At 45.4% G+C, this 22,301-nt stretch overlaps 1 protein-coding gene across 3 annotated transcripts in view; it reads left to right on the top strand.

The window, feature by feature from the left end:
- Positions 1 to 22,301, top strand: part of rftn1b (raftlin, lipid raft linker 1b) — a 137,740-nt gene that overhangs the window by 39,050 nt on the left and 76,389 nt on the right. For all 3 annotated transcript variants that reach the window (XR_520162.1, XM_008281171.1, XM_008281170.1), the window contains exon 3: positions 19,982 to 20,159. Coding sequence is in view for 2 of the 3 variants with exons in the window: in XM_008281171.1 (XP_008279393.1) it covers positions 19,982 to 20,159 (178 nt within the window). In the remaining variant the exon portion in view is untranslated. The remainder of the gene's footprint in view (positions 1 to 19,981; positions 20,160 to 22,301) is intronic.

Below are 22,301 nucleotides of genomic sequence, written 5' to 3'. Positions count from 1 at the left end.
TTTCATATCATCCCCTAACATCACACCTGTATTATTATGGTATGGCCCGGTCCTACAGATGAGTTCATCTGTCTGTTCATGTTGCACATCACCATGTCGCTGCATCGAGCAGCTCTAATGAGAACAGCCACGTTCTGACTCATCTGTATTTAAACAGTATGTGGGTGATGGTGGAGAAACCAGGAGGTTTATTCAGACCCAGCTGAGCTGTGCCGGTCCAGCTCCTCGCCATATGTTGGCTGTGATGCAGTTTTGTTGTTGCTGCCAAATGAAAGAGGAGGAAGAAGCAGAACTGTTTAGGTGTTGAAGTGTGGACGGGGATTTGAATGAAAACACTTATTTTTTTTAAAACCAGTAGTGTCAGATGTAAGCAGCTCTGTACAACACAGCGTGAGGGCCCAAACAAACAAGCAGGCAGGTGAATAAATATACAGCCTGTGAGCGCAAACCAGGGAGAGAGCGAGGAGGTGAGCGAGCGAGCGAGTGCGACTGCAGTCATTAGGTGGATGGAGCGAGTGTGCGAATGTGTGCCAATGAGCAAATGAGTGATTAAGCATATAAGTCAAAGGGGAATGAAGTGAATACAGTAAGAGTGTATTTGTGTGTGAGGGAGGTGGGGGGGAGGCACCGGCGGGCCCAGTGACTTTCCCAGTGACTCATTAGGTGGGTAATTAAGGCACAAAGCTTTGGCCCCAGGGCTCCACCGAGCTGCACTCTGAGCTGCGACTGCTAATGACGGCGTTCTGGACCTCGGAGAGATGGAGAGGGAGGGAGGGAGAAGCTGAGATAGAGGCAGCGAAACATAGATTAGTCCACACAGCAGGCGCCCCGACTGCTCCTCGCAGCGAGAGGTGAAAAGACGGAGAGGTCGATACCGTTCACGCCCTGCAGGGATGTAATGGACAGTAAACCCACCTAAACGCCGCCGGCTCTTATCAACACCGCAACGTACAGCTCGCTCACCTCTATGACCTGGAGGATGAAACGTAACACAAATCTTTACAGCGCCAACTTCACATCACGCTATCAGCCGGAGCTACAGTCCTGCAGAGGAGCAGCTCGTAGCAGGGCTCAGCGAACATTCATTCATCTGTCAGTTAGTTTCTCAATGGATTTCTACTGGTCTACAAAACGTCAGAGAACCGTCAGACGGTGTTTCCCAAAGCCAAAGATGATTTCTTAAATACTTTGCTCAAAGTTATTCAGTTTGCTGTCGTAGAGGAGGAAAGAAACCACAAATAGCTCAAATTGAAGAACTTAAGATCAGAGAATCTTGACTTTTTTTTGCTTAAAAAATCAAACTAAAGTGATGAACTGATGATCTAAACACTTGGCTACTCATTTAATAGCCTACTGACTGACTGACTGACTGACTGAGTGCTTCCTCAGTTCTGGGCTCTCTTGGATGAGACGTGAAATGTTCTCAAGAGTCAAGAAGAGAAGTCCAGTTCAGAATCTACTGTACATCTACAAAAGCATAGTCGACTAACTGTTGCAGTCCTGCACACCCACTAATCAGAGAGAGTTTTACCAGAGCAACAGGAATGTAAAATAACGTCTTCCTCCTCTCGTTCTTGTGTTTTCAACAGCTCTGGGGGTCTTAGGCTGGTCTCAGCACATTAACATGAGCACTGAGTCACTCTGCTGTCCACCTGTACACAGGTATTATTCATAAAGTAGATTATAAGACACTAATTTAGATCAATGGAAACTGAGCTTTGACCTTCCAAGGTGAACATTTTCAGAAACTCTGGTTGCAGTGTTGACCTGTAGCAGCGTAAGAATCCCGGCTCTCTTCCTCCTAATTTGTTTACGTTCGTACCGCTTCCTTCTCTCTCGGGTGTCTGATAGCTGATTGGACTCCGTGTTGGTGTCGTATGTCCACATCACAACCGATCACCGCAGTCCCAGCGCCGTTCACTGTCCTGATGTTCAAAGTCTCTCAGCTGTAAGTTTGAACGTCTGGCATAGACGAGACACTAAACGTTCACTCTCGCTGTCACCTGAAGGAGGCGCTGCGTCTATGCTCGCCGCCATCACCATGGCAACCTGTATTTAGCATCTGATTGATAAAGACAGACTACAGGATCTCAGTGCATTCAGGTCAGCAGCTTTCACCCTGTGAGCCCTACGAGGTTATTTCCAGGATAACTTCACTACTTATTTTATTTTAAAGGCGAGGTGTACACGATGTGTTTCTTCCACAGCAGTCAAGGCTATCTACATCTTTCATCATTTCATATGATAATACTTTCAAACTAGCCTTTATATCAAGAAATAAAAAGTCCATCCTGTTTTCACATCTCACCATATAATTTGTAGCTCTGGGAGGTTTCTCACTTTGTCTGAAGCTGTCTGACAGGTTTCTATTGACAGCCTCCACACTGAAGTTCTGATCGGACCGTAAAACAAGCTCAAAATAATTCTGATACACAGATTTATTCCCTGTGAGTCGCCAGCAGGGGAAAATGTTTCAGCCTTTTTGAACTGTGTATAGCTTGAAGGAGTTACCACTACCGTATAACGACGGCAACACGACGCTGACAACACCCAGTAAACACTGGTTTTGGTTATTCTGGCCTAGCGGGGGTCTCATCTCGCTCTGTTTTTTCATTTCACCGCCACACCACTGATACCTTGCCCCGGCTGGAACCGCTGTCTTCACACTAAGGACAAGAGAAGGGAGAAAAATATTGAAAATAGACTCTCACTTGTAGAGGCAGAGAAAGAGGTTAAGAGCAGAAGAGGCCCTTCAAAGATTTTGCTCTTCTCAACACAGTGGGGAATGGATGGAGGCTGTTTTTTTCGGGGGGCAGTAGCAGCAGAGTGCAGTAGTGGTAAAAGCGAGACGGGCGAGAGAGGGAGAGTAGATGGGAGTGGGGCAGATGCCCTGCTGAGAGCAGAGGCAGAAAAATAGGCTAAATGTGCAGAGGAGCCAAGCAGAGAAACTTCCCCCCCCTGTGGCAGAGGGCTGAGAGAAACGGGAGCTAAGAGAGAGCAGAGGAAAAATAGAGGAGGTGGCGGACGGAGGAGTTACTGGCATTTCCATTTTGAGCCTGTATGAAGGCTAATGACTCACGGCGGGCTGCTGAGACTGAGCGAGGGTTCTGCAGGTGGTCCTCACAGGAGTGGAGAGCTCCTGAGGAGACTAAGGCCATTTTAATTGGACACTGAATAACGATATGACTACTTCACAGAGTGAATAGCGGGGTGGTGCCTTCAGTTTCAAAAGGCCAATTACAGCATATTCATGTTGTATAGCTTTTATTACGGCTTTATGAGGAAGGACGGCTTCGTATCAGGTTGATCACTGATGGATCGTGTTTCCATTGTTTGACTTTGTCCTTGTCTTGTTTGTGTTCGGTGACTCCTAATCCATTTACACCGACCAGCCCAAAATAAAACCACTGGCAGGGGCAGTGAGTAAACTGATTATCATCGTCCAGTGATCAGCTCTTGAAATAGAAATACTGGAAGCACGAAATAAAGGGGCAACGTAAGGATCTACATAAATCTGTCAGGATTCATACTGAGATGGCTCGATGACTGGGTCAGAGCTAATAGTCGGTCTTGTGCGGTGTTCCTGGTATGCAGCAGTTACCAAAAGTGTTACAAGGAAGGACAACCAGTGAACCAGGACAGAGTCATGGACGCCTGAGGCTCACGGATTCACATGGGGAGCGAAGGCTGGCCCGTGTCATCCAGTCCCACAGAACTGCAGCGCTAACTGCTGAAAACCTTCATGCTTCCATAGAAGAGGCTAAGAGACGGCAGCAGGAGGCACGATGGGAGGAAAGCAAGCCAGAGGTGGTGTAATGCTACCGGCATGCTCTGCTGGGACACCTGGACTCCGAGCTTTCACGTGGATGGTACTCTGATGCGTAGCGCCTACCTAGACATGGCTGCAGACCACGTACACCCCTTCCTGGCAGCAGTATCCCCCGATGGCCTCTTTCAGCAGGATAATGCTCCCTGACATACTGCAAGCATTGTTCTTTAAAGACTTTAAGATGTTAACTTGGCCTCCAAATTCCCCAGATCTCCGTCCGAGCCAGCATCAGTGGGACGTGCTAGAGAAGGGGTTCGATCCGTGGAGGTCCCGCCTCACGGCTGCCAGGACCTTAAGGATCTGTTGCCTGATACCACAGGACACCTTCGGGGGTCTGTGGAGTCCAAGTCTAAGCGTGTCAGAGCTGTTTCAGGGACACAAAGGGAGCCTATACAATATCAGGCAGGTGATTTTAATGTGGCCAATCGCTGTGCGTACACACACCTACAACAGCGGGTCATGTGACACATGATGCAGCTGATGGCGGAGGGCGATGACGCAATCTGTGTCAAAGGTAAAAATGGCATAACAGTTACTAAAAACTTTGCAGCTGTTCTATAGCCGGCAGCCACCATAAAAAGTAGATTTTTATTCCATCATGTAATTTAAAACGTGTCACACCAACTTCATCAGGTGGTCCTATGGTGGTAGCTGCTCTGGTTATTAGTCATAAACATGAGCATTCATTTGGAGTTTCTGGCCCCTTGTTGTATTTAAGTCCAGGTTTCACCGTCCAAGTTTTTTTTTTTAGTCTGCACCAACTTCTGAAAGAAATAGCTGGCTCTTTAGCTGTTAAGAGCTCCATTATGTCCACAAGGTTTCCACCAACTGCTGAGAAGGTACAGTCGTGCTTTTTTCTGACAGAAACAGTCTGAAAACTGAAGCTGAAACAAAATAATAACCAGTGACCCATCAGTCGTCTTTTTGGTTATTATTATGTATTTAAAAAATCTTTCTGGGCACATGAGGTGAAGTAAAACATTCTAAACTACATGTACAGGACCAGACTACGTATATGTGTGGACGAGGTCCTGTCACACTGGAACACTAACTCTCCCGTCCCGAGCGGCTCAGCAGTATTTTCTTTTCATCAGAAACACACTAAAAACACAATGTCCTCTACAACTCTACGCACCGGTGTGAACACGTCAGCGGCTAATTGAGCCGTTAGTATTTGCAGAAACAAACAATCTTTCTAATCACGATGAGGCGAGACGGTATCGCCAAATGAGAGATGTGGCAGATAGGAGCAGCAGGATCAGAAATCAGTTGCAGTGGGTGGATAATATATGCCGGGCTATTTTCTCCCCCATGCAAATGTGGTTGAACCATTTCTCCCAGAGGCGGTGCATAGCGCGCGTGTGTGCAGAGCCTCGGCACTCCAATCTTTCAGCTTATTAATTTCATATTTACTCATTTATTTTTAAATGTGGTGAGTGATGGAAATGCGGCAGGCTGCAGCTCAGAGGTGCTTACATGGCAGATGGGTTTATGAGGGGAAGTGAGCCAGTGTCAGAGGCAGGGATTCAATTCAAAGTTGACTGATTTTTTATTTTTTATTATTGTTGTTATAGTTATTATTATTCATGGAAATTGAGAATTATCCACACAAAGTTGACCGAGCAGACATGGCGTCCCACTGCGCTCCCTACACAACACAGCAGCTACACTTGTTCAGTCTGGGGTTTCAGCGCGTTGCTCAAGGGCACGCTGACAAGATTTCTGAGTCAGGGAAAAGTGTTTCTAATGCATGTCACAGCTTTACATAAGCCATGCATGTTGAGTGAAAACCAAGAAGCAAGCAGAGAGTGCTGGAGACGCTCCACGGTTGGAGCTGGAGCTACAGCAGGTAGCTTATTATCTCGCTATGAATAGGTGGCGGCCACTGCGTCTCGCCCTGTTTATGTTAAATCAGTCGCACAGAGCGCCGATCACGGCCGGTAGGTGCGCCGTGTAATGGTTTTGTCAGATGTACAGAGGGTCTGAGCTTCAATCACAGCTCATCAAGCATCCACATGGTCTCGCCATCAGTGCTGTGCATTTGATATGTATATCTATGTGCATGTCATTATGCTACCCCCGTGTCCTCTGACTTCCTGTGACCTGGAAACCGTTCCCCCGCCGCCATCATGAAGGGTCCTCCGATGGAGACCAGCAGCAGCAGGGAGGCTTCAGGAGGAGCTCAGAGCAAGGAGAGAGACGGACCAAGTGGCGTGTCTTCCACATCATTTAAATCATCATCAGTTCATATTATTGAGCTTATCCTAAACAAAAATCAGTGTTTATTCACACAGTCAGTTCTGAGAAGACTTGCTTTGTAGCATCTTCTATAGGAAGCTGAACATAAACAGAAGACAGGTACGTCTAAGATGCAGTACGAGCCTTCGACTTGGGTGTGATACACACTTTAGAATAAATATAGAGCATTATTTAATTAGCAAAATGTAATGCAAGCAGATGAATAACCTGAAACAGTGGGGGCACGGCGATACCCGGTACTAATGATAAATGTGATGTTTTACAGAATGACACACTGAGATCATGCATATATGTCGTATTGTGACTAATGCTGCACCAGTAGCTGTCTGACTGACGCGCCAACACAGTAACAGTACAGCAGCGTGGCGACAGATCTGCTCTCCGCCTCCCTATAGTCAGAGTTTAAATGAAATGCATTTGCCGAAATAGACAAAGTTTGACTGACAGCATTATGTCGAATGTTCTAAAGACATCAATGCTGTAGTTATCCTGAGTTCTTTGATTATTTAAATCTTTCAGTGGAAATGTGATATTGTGGTCTCCACATTTAAATGATGATTATTATCTACAACAGCATAAAGCCTCTTTTATATGTTGTGCTTTTTTTAGCCTCTAAGAAATGTTCATATCCCTCCATCTATGAAAGTTACTGTAAGGTTCAGTTATGATGATGCTGAATGCGTCTCACTCTGTCCAGAGGTTTCTCAGTTTAACATCCACCTGATGCTGCTGTTGTCCCAGCTGGTCCTCATGAAGCTTAGCTGGTGCTTCAAAGTCAGTCTACAAATACAGTTTCAAAGACTCAACAAGCGTCGTGACCAAACATCACCGCCGTTCACAATCTGAGGACAGAAACAGGCCGACAGCACAAACTGACAGAACCTAACACTACGAGGGAAGCAGCGAAAGACTCTGAAACAAGCGCCGAATGCTCCAGACTTGTTGGATCGATGTGATTTTTCCAAACTATTATATAAAACATGTGAAGACCAGTGTTCACGTCTCCAGTTCACAGCCACACGGTGTCAAAATATATCTGAAAATGACTGCGAATCAGAGGGAATCATGGCTACACGATGGTATCAAAACGGAGGTAATAATGAAACCTTCCACTGCTCTGACCAACCACATGTCCCACATGCTCACATGACCCTTGAAAGTTTACCCAAGATGCACGGCTGCATTAAATATGTTAAAGTTACTGTGCAAAAAAATCAGCTGATAACGAGGAGTCAGGTGGGACATGCTGATTGATTTTTCATGGAACGACCCAGTGAGGGAAACAAGGAGGCATGTTAGAGGAACATAAAGTCTGTGGAGCAACCTCTGAGCCTGAGAATGTGGCTGCTGTATGTACAGCAGAGCCCCTGAACACAGAAGTATAAATCCAGCTTGATGCCAGTGTTGGGAAATGGCTTTTCCAGATTTGCATCTCTGTGTATCTTCCACAGACGGGAAGCCAAGTGCTTCTCTGTGCCAATCAAACATGAACAAGCGTTGCTTCTGGGTGGATGACTTCACAGTGTGAAAGCTGTGTTTTTACCATTTACCTCATGATTGTAGCACTGATTGTACATAAAGACGGACGGATCTTGGCAGCGCCTGACTCCTAGCTCCCAGCGAAACCGAACATGATTAAAGAGGTGGAGCGTGAGCGGAGCTGAGAGGGACTCAGAGCGTCCCACGATGACGACTTTAAGCCGTAACACAGTTCAGATGGATGAGTTGCAGAAAAATGTACTCCCTTCATGAATGGGAAAATTAGCTACAGAGGCCACGACCGTTTTTTAAAGTTGGTCATTTGAACATGTTGGTCGGTAGAGACTGGGTCGCTTTAGGAGCCTGCCTCAAGTGGACATTTGAGGAACTGTAGCTTCTGGCACTTACCATAAATTTTATATTTAACAATTGTAATAATAATAATAAGTGATCAGATTTATGCAGCGCTTTTCTAAACACTCATAGTCACTTTACACTGTCAGTTATTCATTCACACACATCCATCCAGGTGGTGGTTTGTAGCCACAGCTGCCCCGGGGCAGACTGACAGAGGCGTGGCTGCCATTCTGCCCTCCGACCACCTCAAACAATCCATTCATACTCATTCACACCAGGCACGGTGGATGGAGTGTCTTGCCAAAGGACACAATGACCACGACACAGGTTACTGGACAGAATCACACCGCCGACCCTCCGATCATTGACCGACTCGCTCTACTATTTCATTTAAGAGTTACCTTTCTAAGTGTTGCCACAAAAGGTTAAAAACAAAAACTCCCACTCTTCAAACTTTAACAAATTCCACCTGCTCAGCCTTCAGACTCGTGGATCTTTCTCTAACTGTACGTTCTGGATCGTATTTTCTTGTGGCGGCGCCGTTGCGTTGTTTTAATCCAAAGCAGTTTTCAGTCTAAAATCCAACTGCTAGAACCACCTTAAGTAGCTGCTTTCCCTGAGGAGGTTTATGATGCACACTGGTCAGATGTCAAAAGCATTTAAATGCATCTCGGTAGTGGAGAGCCACTTCCAGGTTATTGGCACTGCCTTAATGGCACTTAAATAATCAAAACACTGAAATTTGCATATGCATTGAATTTCATGAAATGTCAGGTGGAGCGGCAGCAGCGTTTTCACATCTCGTGGTCACAAGGCGCTGCTGCATGTTGTGATCATCCCTAATCAGCGCGACCACTGAACATCACATTTGTATGGCTGCTGTCTCCTCCGTAACCCGTCCATGTGAGTCATCAGGCTGTCGCTCTCTCGTGTGTTTGGCGAGCAGCTTTGGTTGCATTTCCACCGCACGGACGGGACTGGTTTTTGGGTTTAACTGCGTTTGCAGGGCAGGAAAACACACAGACAGCTGCAATCAGATCTGCTAGTGTAAATATAAGTCTATTAAATCACGTCTGGATGTTGTCCAAATGTGAGACACATGAAATGAGGGCTGCAGCTAATTCCAAGTGATGAGTCAGTTAAATATGTGTGGCCATGTGTGGAAGGTCAGCCTCAGAGAAATGAGTGCACCGGGTGTTTATTATTTATTCTGTTCCTTAGATGAACTCTCTCATGCATGCATATTCAAACTGCATGTTTACATCTTTAGTCTGAACTGAATGCAGAGCCAGGCTCCCTCTAACACACTAACCACAGCCGTCTCCAGCTACCTGACTGTCTCCCTACAGCACCTACAGCACACATACTTTATTTCTTTATTATAGCACGTTGGGGTTTTTTCTTCTTCTTTTTCATTTGTCCTGATTTTTGCAACTGGAATGCAAGTTTCATTTTATATCACACTGACTCAGCCACATTTTCTTGGACTTCAGTGAACAGGATGGATGACGATGTTATTTAAGGTCATTCTGGTAGTTTTAAGTTTATTATGAAGAATTATGAGTTCAAGATTGATAATGTAGGATTTATAATTCTGTGTTTGATTTAATGCATGTTGTGCTGAATGACAACATGTTTCTCTGCCTTATTTTACTTAATTGTAAAGTTAACGAGCTGTTGTGTTTGTGGTTGTTGTGTGTATGTGTGTGATTGTGTGTATGAGTGTGGACTCCAGGAAGAGCAGCCGATGCTAATGCTAATGCTGCTGCTAACGGGGATCCTGATAAACCAAACGAAACTCAGCCACCTTTTTCCCTCCATTTTCACATTTCGTGCATTTAAAGAAGCAAATGTTTCACATTCAGCTCGATCTTTAGATTGAGGTTCACGGTGGTTAGCATCGTTGTCTCCATGTTCTCCCCGTGCAGAGTGGGTTCTCTCCGGGTTCTCCGGCCCTGTGATAGACTGGTTACCTGTCCAGGTGAACCTGCCTTCACCCTGAGTCAGCTGGGATAGACTCCAGCCCCCCATGACCCTGGTGAGGATGAAGGTGTAGAGATGATGGATGGATGGAGCAAATGTCTCACATTCAGCTTGATCTGTAGATTAAGGTTCACTGTTCATCTTCGACTTAGGGAACAGCAACACAAAGAAAATCTGCCCATAAGTGAGGTCTGAAGTGTCTATCACTGGTACACATCGTTACCCACACATTGCTGTTCTGAATCTTTCGATCTAATTACATAATCCAGTGGCATTGTAGAATGATGGAAAGCTTTCACGGTCATGAACTTTGCACTTCAGTCTGAAAGCTGATGTAATCGGTACGAAACCCAGCTGGGTGTTAAAGTTTTCCACTTTACATGTTTCTGTTTTACCTGTCTGTAACAACCAGGTGATTGCTTTGATATAAACACCTCATACAGCATGAAAGACGTTCTGACCCCGTCATCCACAACCAACAGAGAGAAAACGATCTTCCTCCCATTAGCCAAGAGACGCAGCTATCACTCCCTCCTCATACGTTCCTCCATACATTCCCCCCGCTTTGTTTCCGTCGCTGTGCTCAACAGCAGCGCCTGTCTGACGGCTTTGCGCTAACATAATTTTCCAGAAAACCAATTTGTTGGTTGTCAGCCAGAAGCCTCTTTTTTCTCATCATTTGTCACGAAGCGATTTGTTCCTGTGAGTTTAGGGCTCTTCTCTGTTGATATGTGCGAGAATTTTCTTCCAGGGTAAACAAAAAGACGGAGTGAAGCAATTGGCTGCCAGTTTGCCATGTAAGGTTTACCAGATTGGCTGCCCCATCGACCACAGGCTCCTTCAAAAGGCCTGAATATCTGCAGTACAAAACAACACTGACACTTGCATAGCGCACTTATAAGGCAGCTAATTTACTCTCATCTCCACAAACAAAGTGATTCTCCTTGGATAACACGATTTTAGGGCACAGTAAACATCCTTACAACAGCCAGAGATTCAGAGGAACTCAGCGCCGGGCAACTCTTTGCTCTGGGGATAGCACGATAAATAAAATTTGGTCTGATAAATAAATGTAGAGCCTGTGTAGTTAAAGGCCTCTGGATGAGATTATTAGCAGCTCACACAGTGATTAAAGCCAACTTAAGAAGTCGCCAGCGGCTGTGTTCGCACTGCCTAATTGAAACCATTCCTTATTTACTCATCTCAACCGAGGGGATCAGAGAGCAAGCAAAGTCGGTTTCATTTTCCACATATCCACCACCTCGTGAACCGCGCAGCAGCATCCCTCTGGGGAAGGGACAGGGTGTTCGTGTCGCACCGAAATGAAAAGGGAAGGAAAGAAAAAACAAAATCACAGATCACAGAAGGATTAATTCCATTTCTAAAGGCAGTCAGCGGTGGAGGGGAGGGAGGATGAGCAGGAGGAGAGGGGGTGAAGACGTTTGCAGCGGCGGCCTATTTCTTTGTGTTAATTCCTCCACGCCTTTTAACTTCTAAAGCTCCTGCATTGTGGCGCAGTAGGACAGAGTGTGATTGAGAAATTTGGAGTATTTTTAGCCGGAGCGCTCGTTGCCCTGAGGGAACAGCATATGATTTTTTTTTTTTTCCTTCCCCTTCTTCTTCCACTTTTGTGGTTTCACAATGAACCTCTGGATTTGTACCCCGGAGGAAGATTCGGACTGAATCAGCTCTGTATCTACATCACAGGAGTTGCCTCCTGATTGGCACTGGCAGGGTTGTTCCAGAAATCCCTTTTCCTCTGTAGCAGATGATGCAGCGACGCACGCTCAAAGCACAGCAGCCTGCAGTGTCACACAAATGAGCTTTAGCTGAATTTGTTTGTGAGGTGTGAAGGGAGAGAGGCAGCTCGCATGCGAAGGAATTAAAATAATCTCATTCCTGAAGAATTACAGTTGTTATCAATTATGGGAACTGAAAAGACAGAAATCAGATAAACAGAACTCAGCTCAGAAACGAGGAGGAAACTGTTGTGCTCTGTTCATTCTGAATGTGTAAAATGTGAAAATGTGACCATGAGACTGTTTGTGCCGTTTGTGTGGAGTCAGTCCCATTTCCTGACCACAGACTCCTGCTTAAAATGAGATGGAGAATTCAGAGTGTTTGCACAGGGCTAGGGACAGAACTATGTCCTCTGAAAGCCCTTCACATGTACGCTGTTGCTGCACAAAGCAACGGAGAAATGAATGAGCTGCTGCAAGACAGTGGTAAGACCACTTCAGAGAGACTTTGGACAACATTTTGTTTTCTATATGCAAAGGTTTTATCAGCAGTGCATTGCAGAGAAGCACTCTGACGCTTAATGAGCTGTGCATCATTTCAATGACCAGTATATCATAAATATGCGTATATCGTACATACTGCATGTAGTTCTGACTCCCAGTAAATCAGGATCTCCGTCTGCGTCTCTTTGTTCTTTGCACATCTTGACAACCGTACAGCTGATCCACTTCAGACTTGGTTGCGACCCAAGGAAGTGCAGTGTCCAGTTTAAAGTAGATCGAATGAGCGATGGCCGTTTCTGGAGCCTTTGGGGTCCTCTGCGGGCCATCGGCTGCCTGTGGGCGGAGCCTAAGACAACCCTGTTGCTAGGCAATATCATCAAAGGCAAATGTATGAAATGAAAATGCTAATGACATACAGTATGTACAGAACATCATTAGCATGTGTGAACGTGTGCTGATGTGCCGTCTCCTTCTCCTGGAAGTAGTTTGAATTTTGAATTTGTTAAGCTCCCTGAAATCTGAAATTGCAGAGTTGAACTTTTGTGAAGTTAATATTCTTTTCTTATCCGTATTTTTCTTGTATTTTTTACTGAACAGAGTTCTTGTAGCTACACTTTGCAGTGAGCTGCGTCGTGCTCAGCAGAATGCAAAACAAAGCACACAGCACAAGTCAGTACACTCCTGTGCAGTGTTCTTAAACAGTCTCATTGAGTCTCAAATCTTATATTTCTTTAAATACTTTGAATGTCTGACTTTATTTCTGATGACAGACTAAATCATCCTTAGCCTGGAAGACACCACATACCTGCAGAGATGTTGCTCCATCCCATGTTTTTAAGCTGCTCTTTGCTGGGTTAAGGTTGTGTTGCTCAACCTTTCTCTTTAAAATAACCCAAAGTCGTCACTTAGACTCAAGTCAGGCAGCACATTTGGTACGATGACAGTCTTCACTTTGTTCTTCTGTGTAAATTCTTATACTTTGGGTCATAATCGTTCTGGAATATTCTGCAGACTGGGAGTCATCTTGTCATCCGGCATTCTGTTATGTCCGAAGGCATTCATGTCGTCATCTCTTTTGCACTCATGCAGCCCCACATCATGATGCTGCCACCGCCGTGCTTCACTGTCAGGACCATGATCCACTGTGGTGGTCCTGGTCAGGGTCATGCTGGACCTCATCCAAGCTAAAACAAACTCGTCTTGATCTCATCTGACCAAAAAATCCATCCATCATCTCTACACCTTAATCCTCACCAGGGTCATGGGGGGCGGAGTCTATCCCAGCTGACTCAGGGTGAAGGCAGGTTCACCTGGACAGGTAACCAGTCTATCACAGGGCTACACTTAGAGACAGACAACCAAGCACACTCACATTCACACCTACGGACAATTTACAATCACCAATTAACCTCAGCATGTTTCTGGACTGTGGGAGGAAGCCGGAGAACCCGGAGAGAACCCACGCTGCACGGGGAGAACATGGAGACTCCACGCAGAAAGATCCCGGGTGACCGACCTTCTAGCTGTGAGGCGACGGTGCTAACCACCGAGCCACCGTGCAGCCCCTAACCAAAAAATAAATTCCCAAAATCCATCAGGCTTCTTTTAAAGATCCTCAGCAAAACTTTTATTTTGCAGTTTTGCTCCAAACAATATTTTTCCTGGATGCTAAGCATCGGGGTTATGCACCGTCCTTCACCCTGTCCGAGCTCTTACAGAAGCTCCCATTTCCATTGGTAACCCCTGTGTCTGGTCTGAGGCACCTGTCGTCTGTTTTTCAAACTGTAGAAAATCGTACGCTGTGCGTGGCATAGTTTTAGGAGGATGACCACTATTGCTCTGTGGTGCTATAGCCTGTTCCATATGTCCTGATTACTGCTGCAGCCGTGTTGCAGCTGATTTTTTGTAGGTCATCGATCTTGCTGTGTCCTTCTCTATGAGATCTCAGATTGTTCAGTTCTTCTTTTCAATATGAAGCCATGACACAGACATGGAGACAGAAAAAGTTCTGGTGTTCACACCTCATTTCAGAACCATGTTTATGTTGCATTTAAGCTAAACAGATTCAATTTGGTTTTATTGATCAGAAGGTTTTCTAACTGGTGTGTCAGTGATCACAGGTGTATTCACTGCTGTTGCACTGACTTTCTACTTCAGGGCCTGTGTTTTTAATGTTTTAATGTTTCTGACTGTTTAGGGAATGACTGAACTTAGAAATAATGGACTTATGGAGACACTTGGCATTAAACTGATATTACACAGGGTTGTATTCCGTCCTGTTATACATCCATTAGGTGCAGTACACTGTGAGCAGCTATTACATTTGAATAAATCACTCACCAGAGGAATAAAAACAACCAGTGCACATGTTCCTATCACAGGAAGTTGTTCTCCAAAAACTTCTGTTTGCGCCGGCCAAATGTAATAAAAACCGCACAGAGCAGAACTGCTTCGCAAGCACGCACACATTAACAGGAATATAAAATCAGCATGTGCGGCAGCATCGATGTCAAGAGATTAAATGTGGAATGACTGGCCTGCAGTTGGCCCCCAATGTCCTCGTGTTGCACCGTGGGAAAAAAAACCCACACAGACCGAGCGTGAACATGGATTACTGCACACAGGTTAAAAAAACAACGTTCATGTGTATTGATGCAGCGCGATGATGGTCACGATGCCGACGAGAGGGGACGAGCTGGAGCAGCAAACAATTAATGCATGTTTGCAGATTTTGGAAGCCAGAAATATGAGAAACGGATAAAGTACAAATTCAGTGCATATACAGCTGTGACTCGATGATCCGACACTAAATGTAAAACCTTCTTCTATGTCGGATATCAAGGCTGTGGGATTGTCCAGACGGAGGTCCAGATACGAGGAGGGCTTGATGCTGGAAGGCTTATTAGTTGTTCATTATTGTTCATAGTTGTTATAATAACTAGTAGGGCTGGTCCCAGTAGAACTTTCTGCTCTCTGGATATTCAGGTCCAATTCATGATGAATATCAGAATATACGGAGCGGTCGGGGACACTTCCACCCCGGGGCAGCGCTCTGACGGGGTGGAAGTGTCCAGAACACACAGGCAGTACTTGGCTGCTGATGCTAGTTTAGTTAGCGCTCACACTTCTGTTTCCTCCATCGGTGGCGGCGGGGGAGTGGCAGATACGCTCCACCGTTACCATCCATGTTTACTTCCATAAACACTGAGCACGCTCGCTGCGTGTGACGTCGTCGTGTCCTCTTCTGCGCATGCGGGACACTTTTGGCTCGTATGAAGTTCACACAGCAGATCACATACAAGTCGCATTGAAGTGGAAACGTGAAGGAAGTCACAAAGAAATCCTCATTGAGCATCAAGTCCTGCAGTGTGAACGTAGCCAATCTGTGGGATTGTTCAGTCAGATAATACGCCGTCATCCTGATTGGTGACATTAAATGTCATGTCGGAGTCACAATCCAAGGCTGTCGCTATGTTAAGGCTGTTTTTATGGGTTCTGTTGGTTTTTCCTAAAAACCTGTCGGATAGCAGGTTTAGGATTGTTAAGGGTCGATTATCCAGTCACGACTGTAATACAACTACAGTGCATCTATTTATAGTTTTGTGTTAACATTTCAAATATTTAAGTATAAGTCCAGTACTCTGGTTCCACATTCACATTAAAAGTGTGTCTACAGTCCTTGCCGTGTTCTACGCTGCTATTATGTGACGGTCTTACTCCACCTGAAGCCAAACGTGCACACACACACACGCACACACACACACACACACACACACACACAATAAACATTCCTGGCATCGCCGGTGTGCCTCGCGTCAGTCGCCCTCTCTCTGACCTCCAGTTGAACTTGGACAGATTGACTTTTCCCATGGATCTGAACCTTTCGTTCTGTACAGTCTCATTGACTCTAATTAGCCATAGCGGCATTTCCCACGTCTTGTGACAGCTTGTACAGACAACCAGACCTCCTCTCGCTCCCTCCTCTCCTCTCTCCACGCTCCTCGTTCTGCATCCAGCTCTTTGTCTTGGCGCTCTCCCACGCGCCCCAGCTGTTTGGCCTGCAGTAAATGTTGCCACATACAGCGAACCGCCGGGATCCGAGCCATCGTGCATCCGGGCCTGAGCCCCATCTCGATCGTGGCCTCCGACTTTCCCTCTCTTCCTCTCTGTTTTGACCTCTTGGGCGGTTCTTCCTCCATCGTTCCCGTCCGTCCTCCTCTCGTTCCCAATAACAAGCTCTGTTTTCTAATCTAATTGCTTCCACGTCTGAACCTGAACCGCTCTCCCTTCCCACACTCATTACCATACATCCTGATTGGCCGATGCTGCCTGACAGAAGCTGTGTGTGGCTTGTTGTAACACAGCTGGACGCTCCCTGGACGAGGCCTTCGTCAGCGGCTGTCTGCTGCAGGTTTCTGTCCCCTGAGCATTGGGGGTTGGTGGGTGAAAATAATGCTGAGAAGGAGCTTTTAGTTGCAGCTCCATCCCTAACTTTCTCTTTTAAACAGCCGGCCGCTCACTGATTGCAGCTCATTATCGGCGGGGCCCTGTCCGCTCTACTTGGACAGTTAAGTTGAGCTGAGAGGGAATCAAAGTAAGTGTCAGAATAGAGAGAGCCGCTGTGATACAGCGCCGCAGCAATCAGCTCTGATTGGATTCTGATCCACTCTTATTAACGCTCAGATTGAGGGGATGGAGCAAAAAGCTAATTGCCAAAACAAACCGGGAATGACTCTTAAATCAGCCGTGACATTTGAACTCCGTCTCTGTTGTGCTGTTTGGTATCATCGTCAATTAGCGTGTGATGCTGGGCAGGTCTGACTGAACTGGAACCTTTCTGCAACAATAAAAAGCTCACAGATGAAACAAAAGGAGGAAATCATAGCGGCTAATTGCTGTGATAAAGGACTGTCACTTCCATTATTGGATAGTTTGACAGAAATAGACGTATACAAAGAGTGCTGATTGGAACTCGTGGTTTCCTTTTATCAGTTTACTTGTGAATCAGTTGAGATTGTGTGCGACGGATATTTCTGGCCGTCATACCAACTGAGCTGCATAAAGACTAGAACAATCGCACGAGTACTAAAAGGCTTTAATTTAGTGCACGTCATAGTTCATGTACAACAGGAAGAATAGGACTTACACTCTGAACCCCCAAAACCCACCAGCACGTTTAAAAGGCGTGTAATTTAAAAAACAAAATGGCCAAAATTACAGCATTTATCACAGCCAGCAGCAGTGGAAACAGAAAGAATGTCATCCTCCCATCAGTCACGTGTAGTGGAGGTGGGAAACTAACCAAGTCTAAGCTTAAAGTCATCATGTGTCATTAAACAACCCTTTTTTACACCCATCGCTTAAAAACTCACTAAAATAAAACATTTGCAGTCACCAAAAACTACAAATCCTGTGCTTGTCAATGTCTTTACTGACTCAACTGTGACCAGAAGTCACATGACAAGAACAAAAGAGCAGAGAGACGATAATAATAAAACAATAAAAAAAAGTAGAGAACGGGATAGACTGGTTACCTGTCCAGGTGAACCTGCCTTCACCCTGAGTCAGCTGGGATAGACTCCAGCTCCCCATGACCCTGGTGAGGATTAAGGTGTAGAGATGATGGATGGATGGATGGATGGATGTTGCTTAGACACAACACATCTCCATTCAAAAACAGAAAGAAAGCCTCACTGCTATTTGACAGCCGCCACTACAGGACTTTTTACTGTGCATCTAGTAACACCAAGAAGGCGCTTCAGAGATCAAACTCCAGATCTTATTTTAACGTCGTAACAACATCAGGCTCTTGGTTTGCACAGTGGACAGCAGGGAGCCTAAATGCACTGTGTCCTTCTGGTTATTTCTTATAAAGTAAAGAATTTACAAACTATGTGTAATAACAGGCTTCATTTCATGTCAGGTCAGCTTTGTTGTCAGTTTTGCCAAATGTAGAACACACAGAGAGCTGATGCTGCTATACTCTGAGACCCCACGGTGCAAAAACAAAGAAAAACAGAATATAGACAATAAACAGAACGTAATTCTGACTATAAACATAAACAATAAATAGACAATAATCAGCAGTGTGTGCAATGTCAAGTAAAGTGGCAGGTGTGTCATATACGGAAAAAAACAGTTTTGTAGTGTTCTGTCATTTTCTATTTAACGGATAATTCAAAGTTTTGTTCTAGGTTTCACTTCATTAGCGTATGGCCTTAGCTACAGTTCCTCTTATGTGTCTTCATTCATCTAGACTTCTGTCCCCGTCCAAAAATCAGGCCACCCATGAACATCTGTAAATCCCACATGGGTTTGACTGAAGACACAAACACCGGCACCAACGTACAATAAATACCCACGACAGCCAGCGGGCCAGAAGCCGTCACTGACAAACACGTCCTGGCACAGTTCTCCTCTGCAACATGATTGGTTTGTGTACATTTTATAGAGGGCAAGGCAAGAAACTATGTCCCTCAGGACAGTCTACAGACATGCAGGGTGCACAATAGTGTCAGAGGTCCCATCAGAGCTCTCCTATGCTTGATGATTTGACAGTGGGACGGCTCTGAACCCTTTAAGCTCCTGTGAGTCTGGGCCTGGGCCGCTGAGAGGCTACAGGAGAGGGAACAGCAGCGATGATGGTCGCTCACTGCAGCAGGAAATGTGCACGAGCTTGCTGGCGACAGATAGAAATGATTCACTTAAACATTGCTTAGTTTAGAACTAAAAACAAATGAGTGCCTGAGGTGTGCTGCTCTCATCAGGTGATGGGGACCACAGAAGCAAATCAGATTTTCAAACTGGGTTTACACATTCCAGACCGTAGCTTACGTTTATGTGCAGGAGCGTTCACTGAAGTAATTGAAAAAATAAATAAGTAAATGAAATTACTACATGCTACAGGAAATTAGGTTCAATGTTGTGTTTCTAAACCAAATTTTATGTTTTTTCTTCCTGAGAAAAACTCTGTGTTGTAACAGCGGTGATGACTTTGGAGACTCAGTAATTTGTTTAGAGTAAACAGAAGAATTGTGAACATGGGCAGTGACCTCCAGCGCGGCTGACAGACGAAGAACACAGGAAACTCAAATTTCATGAATACAAATCCAAACAGACCTGATGAGTCTGTTAAACAACCCGGTGACACTGTGAGGGTTTAATCAGAGACAGCTCCATCCTCTCCAAACAGCAAAGTGTGTCCCAAAGAAAACACCAAATAAAACTCTCACATCAACAGACCTGCAGACCTCCAAATAACTCTGAGAAGTTTACACATCTCTCCTTGAAACGTCTTACACCAAATCTTGTTGTTTTCGTTCCTGGGATATACCAGAATAAATAGTTTGCCTTATTATTTTTATTTAATCCCTTTTACTTCATAGTACTTGTCAATACAGCAGCACTGCCCTAAAAACACACATCATTGAGATTTTATCTGATGATCCTTGATGACTGATGTCAACATTAATATTGCAGATTGTGCAGAATGTGCAGAATCTATAGTGGAGAACTCTGGAGATGTGGAGGCATGACCATCTCTCTGAGTAACTTTGTATGAATTTCTGCAGCGTTCGCAAGCATTCGTAATCACTCTTTTCTTAGCAATTAGCACCATGATCTGCTTCTGCTACTACAATACGAGTTTGGAGGCAGTCATTACAAATAAACGTTAGATGCTTGTTGACAAAAGTGTGATTTCTGCTCGACTGGCCAAACTCATGACACATCCCCAGCTTTTGTTTTCAAACCAGCCTACTTTGCTGCCAGTGTGTCCTCTGCTATGCTCTGCTTTGTCTCACAGACCTTCTCCTCTCTCGGTTTCCCTCAGGTGGGACGTCCACGCTGCGTCTGTCGTCGGTGCGAGAGCTGCCGGGTCAGCTGCACGAGCTGTACCAGCAGGGCTTCGTTCTGGCATCCGTTCACCCGTTCATCCACCCCTGTGGTCCAGAGTCCAACAGCCCGCAGCACCAGCTCTACCGGGCTATCCTGGTCCGACTCAACGACGGGTAAGAGTCGCACGGGACCAATTGTTGGCCATTTAATGTCTGGCTGAGAATTCATGCACTAAAGATGAGAAGATTTAAGACATGAGTTCCTCAAATGCCCAAAGGCTCCAAGAGTGGGTCAGCACCAGAAACACCCGACATCACGGGTTTACAGCCCGGTACGATAAAATGTTTTGGCTTCTGCAGCTCAGTTCCCATTCATGACCGCTGTATGGGGGGATTTCTCTGAAACTCACCCATTTAAACTGTATAAAGGCTGCCAGTTATGCACCTGCTACAGGTGAGTGCCGCCATAGGACAGTCCATAGGGAGACATCTGCATGGTCCACCTCAGCTCCACTCAGGCTCTTCCTCTGCTGATTTTTATTATTTTTGATTATTTATTGGACATCACGATTACACTGTACAAACTGGATGGAGAGTGTTTTAGCACATGTGCTAACACGTGTCCACAGGAGGCTTTTGAAATGATAGAAATAGTAAAAGTAATAGGAGAAGAAAAAAACACAGTGTACAATAACATTACAACAGTAAAAGAGAGGCAGCTGATCAGATTAAATCCATACGTAAGCTACAAAGCAAAGGCAGCGTGGTCCAGCAATCAACCAGTTAAAACTACTCGTGTGAGCACTGCTGTTTGAAGTTAGCCGTTGTTTGAGTCCTTTGTTAAAAGCATTACTGTTGGTCTCTAATGGTAGGTTAGTGGGTAGATTGTTTACCCCTTTGTTGAATAGTCATGCTGCTGTAACACCTGAATGTCCCTCTGGGATTAATAAAGTCAGTCTAAGTCTAAGTCTAGACAGCTCCGGACAAGCCGAAGGTCAGGTGAGGTCAGGTAAAGGCTTCAAAACCGCTCTACAGGAAACCTACGGGTTCCCTCTTCTATCTATAGTCACAGGTTCCCATCCAGCAGAAGCTCATGCACACCTCTGCAGTATTTGTATATAATTTAGTCGTTAAGACGATTAGCGATGTCATCAGTAGTTTGTTCACAGAAACAGCGCAAACAAAATCAGTAAAGTATTTCTGTTACAACTGCACATACAGACACTTATAGGCTCCACACATCCAATATTTAAACTACATCCATTTCTTTTATTAACAGATATGACAATAAATGAAATAAATACGGAACCTGTCCACTAGTCAGCATGAAGAAAGATGAGAATCCCTGTGAACAGCCAGGCAGAGGGTTGTGACAATTGAAGGAAAGGGCCCTCATTAAAATAAATATATTTGGCTAAATAAAGGCAGGGGCCTAGCCCTGAGGCAGCCATCTTTCGGGGGCCTCATACGTCTTAGCTACACTCCTGGGAATAAGACCTTTGTTAGCACAAAATGATGAAGCCATTATAGGCACTTAAGGAAGCATGTTGAGATTACTAATGCACCTTAATTGGTGTTATTATGCAGAAAAAACACTTAGTGGGAATCAGATTTTGCTTTAGCTTCAAAAATGCAAAAATGGTATGCTGGCTGGTTATCAGCTGACATTAAAGTCTGCATAATGGGCATGTTTACAGCTATTGTATTCTATTTTTTTAAAATGCGGGACACATAAGAGGGAGCGGTTCTCATTATGACAACCTTCTAAAAACCAGTGGAGGTCATTCAACCTTTCGGTGCAGCTCCGCCGACACCAGAGCAGCACAACATCTGTTTGCCGCTCAGCAAGCTGTCATGTGGGTCCTTTCAACGCTCCGGCCAAAACCGGATGCATGGCCCAAAGTCACCGCCGCCCCTACATCTGCCCTCCAGCCCCGTGCCCAAGCCCCCAGTTTTCCTGGGAACCGTGGGGGTGGGCAGCGGTCTTCAGTCGGGGCAGGACGCCAGGGAGCTGCTTCAATGGTGGCTGAAGGGCACACAGGAGCCGTGACAGACAGCAGAGGGGGAAGTTTGCTTTTTTGTCTGCTCAGAAACCTTCTAAATATCACTTTTACTGGACGAAGAGAGAGAAAGAGAAAAAAAAACAAAAAACACATCCTGAGTTTTGAACGGGTCCGACGGCCCCACGGGTCATGAAACCCGATCGGCTTATTCAGGACCACGAGCTGTGAAGTCAGTTCAAATAAAAACATGACAATCAAAAAGACTGACGCGATGAGGAGAAGCAGGGTGTGTGTGTGTGTGTGTGTGTGTGTG

The sequence above is a fragment of the Stegastes partitus genome, unplaced genomic scaffold (assembly GCF_000690725.1).
Source record: "Stegastes partitus isolate 25-593 unplaced genomic scaffold, Stegastes_partitus-1.0.2 Scaffold225, whole genome shotgun sequence".
In the NCBI taxonomy this organism is placed as follows: Eukaryota; Metazoa; Chordata; class Actinopteri; family Pomacentridae; genus Stegastes; species Stegastes partitus.
The sequence above is the reverse complement of the archived record's forward strand: the minus strand, read 5'-3'. Positions and strand labels throughout refer to the sequence as shown.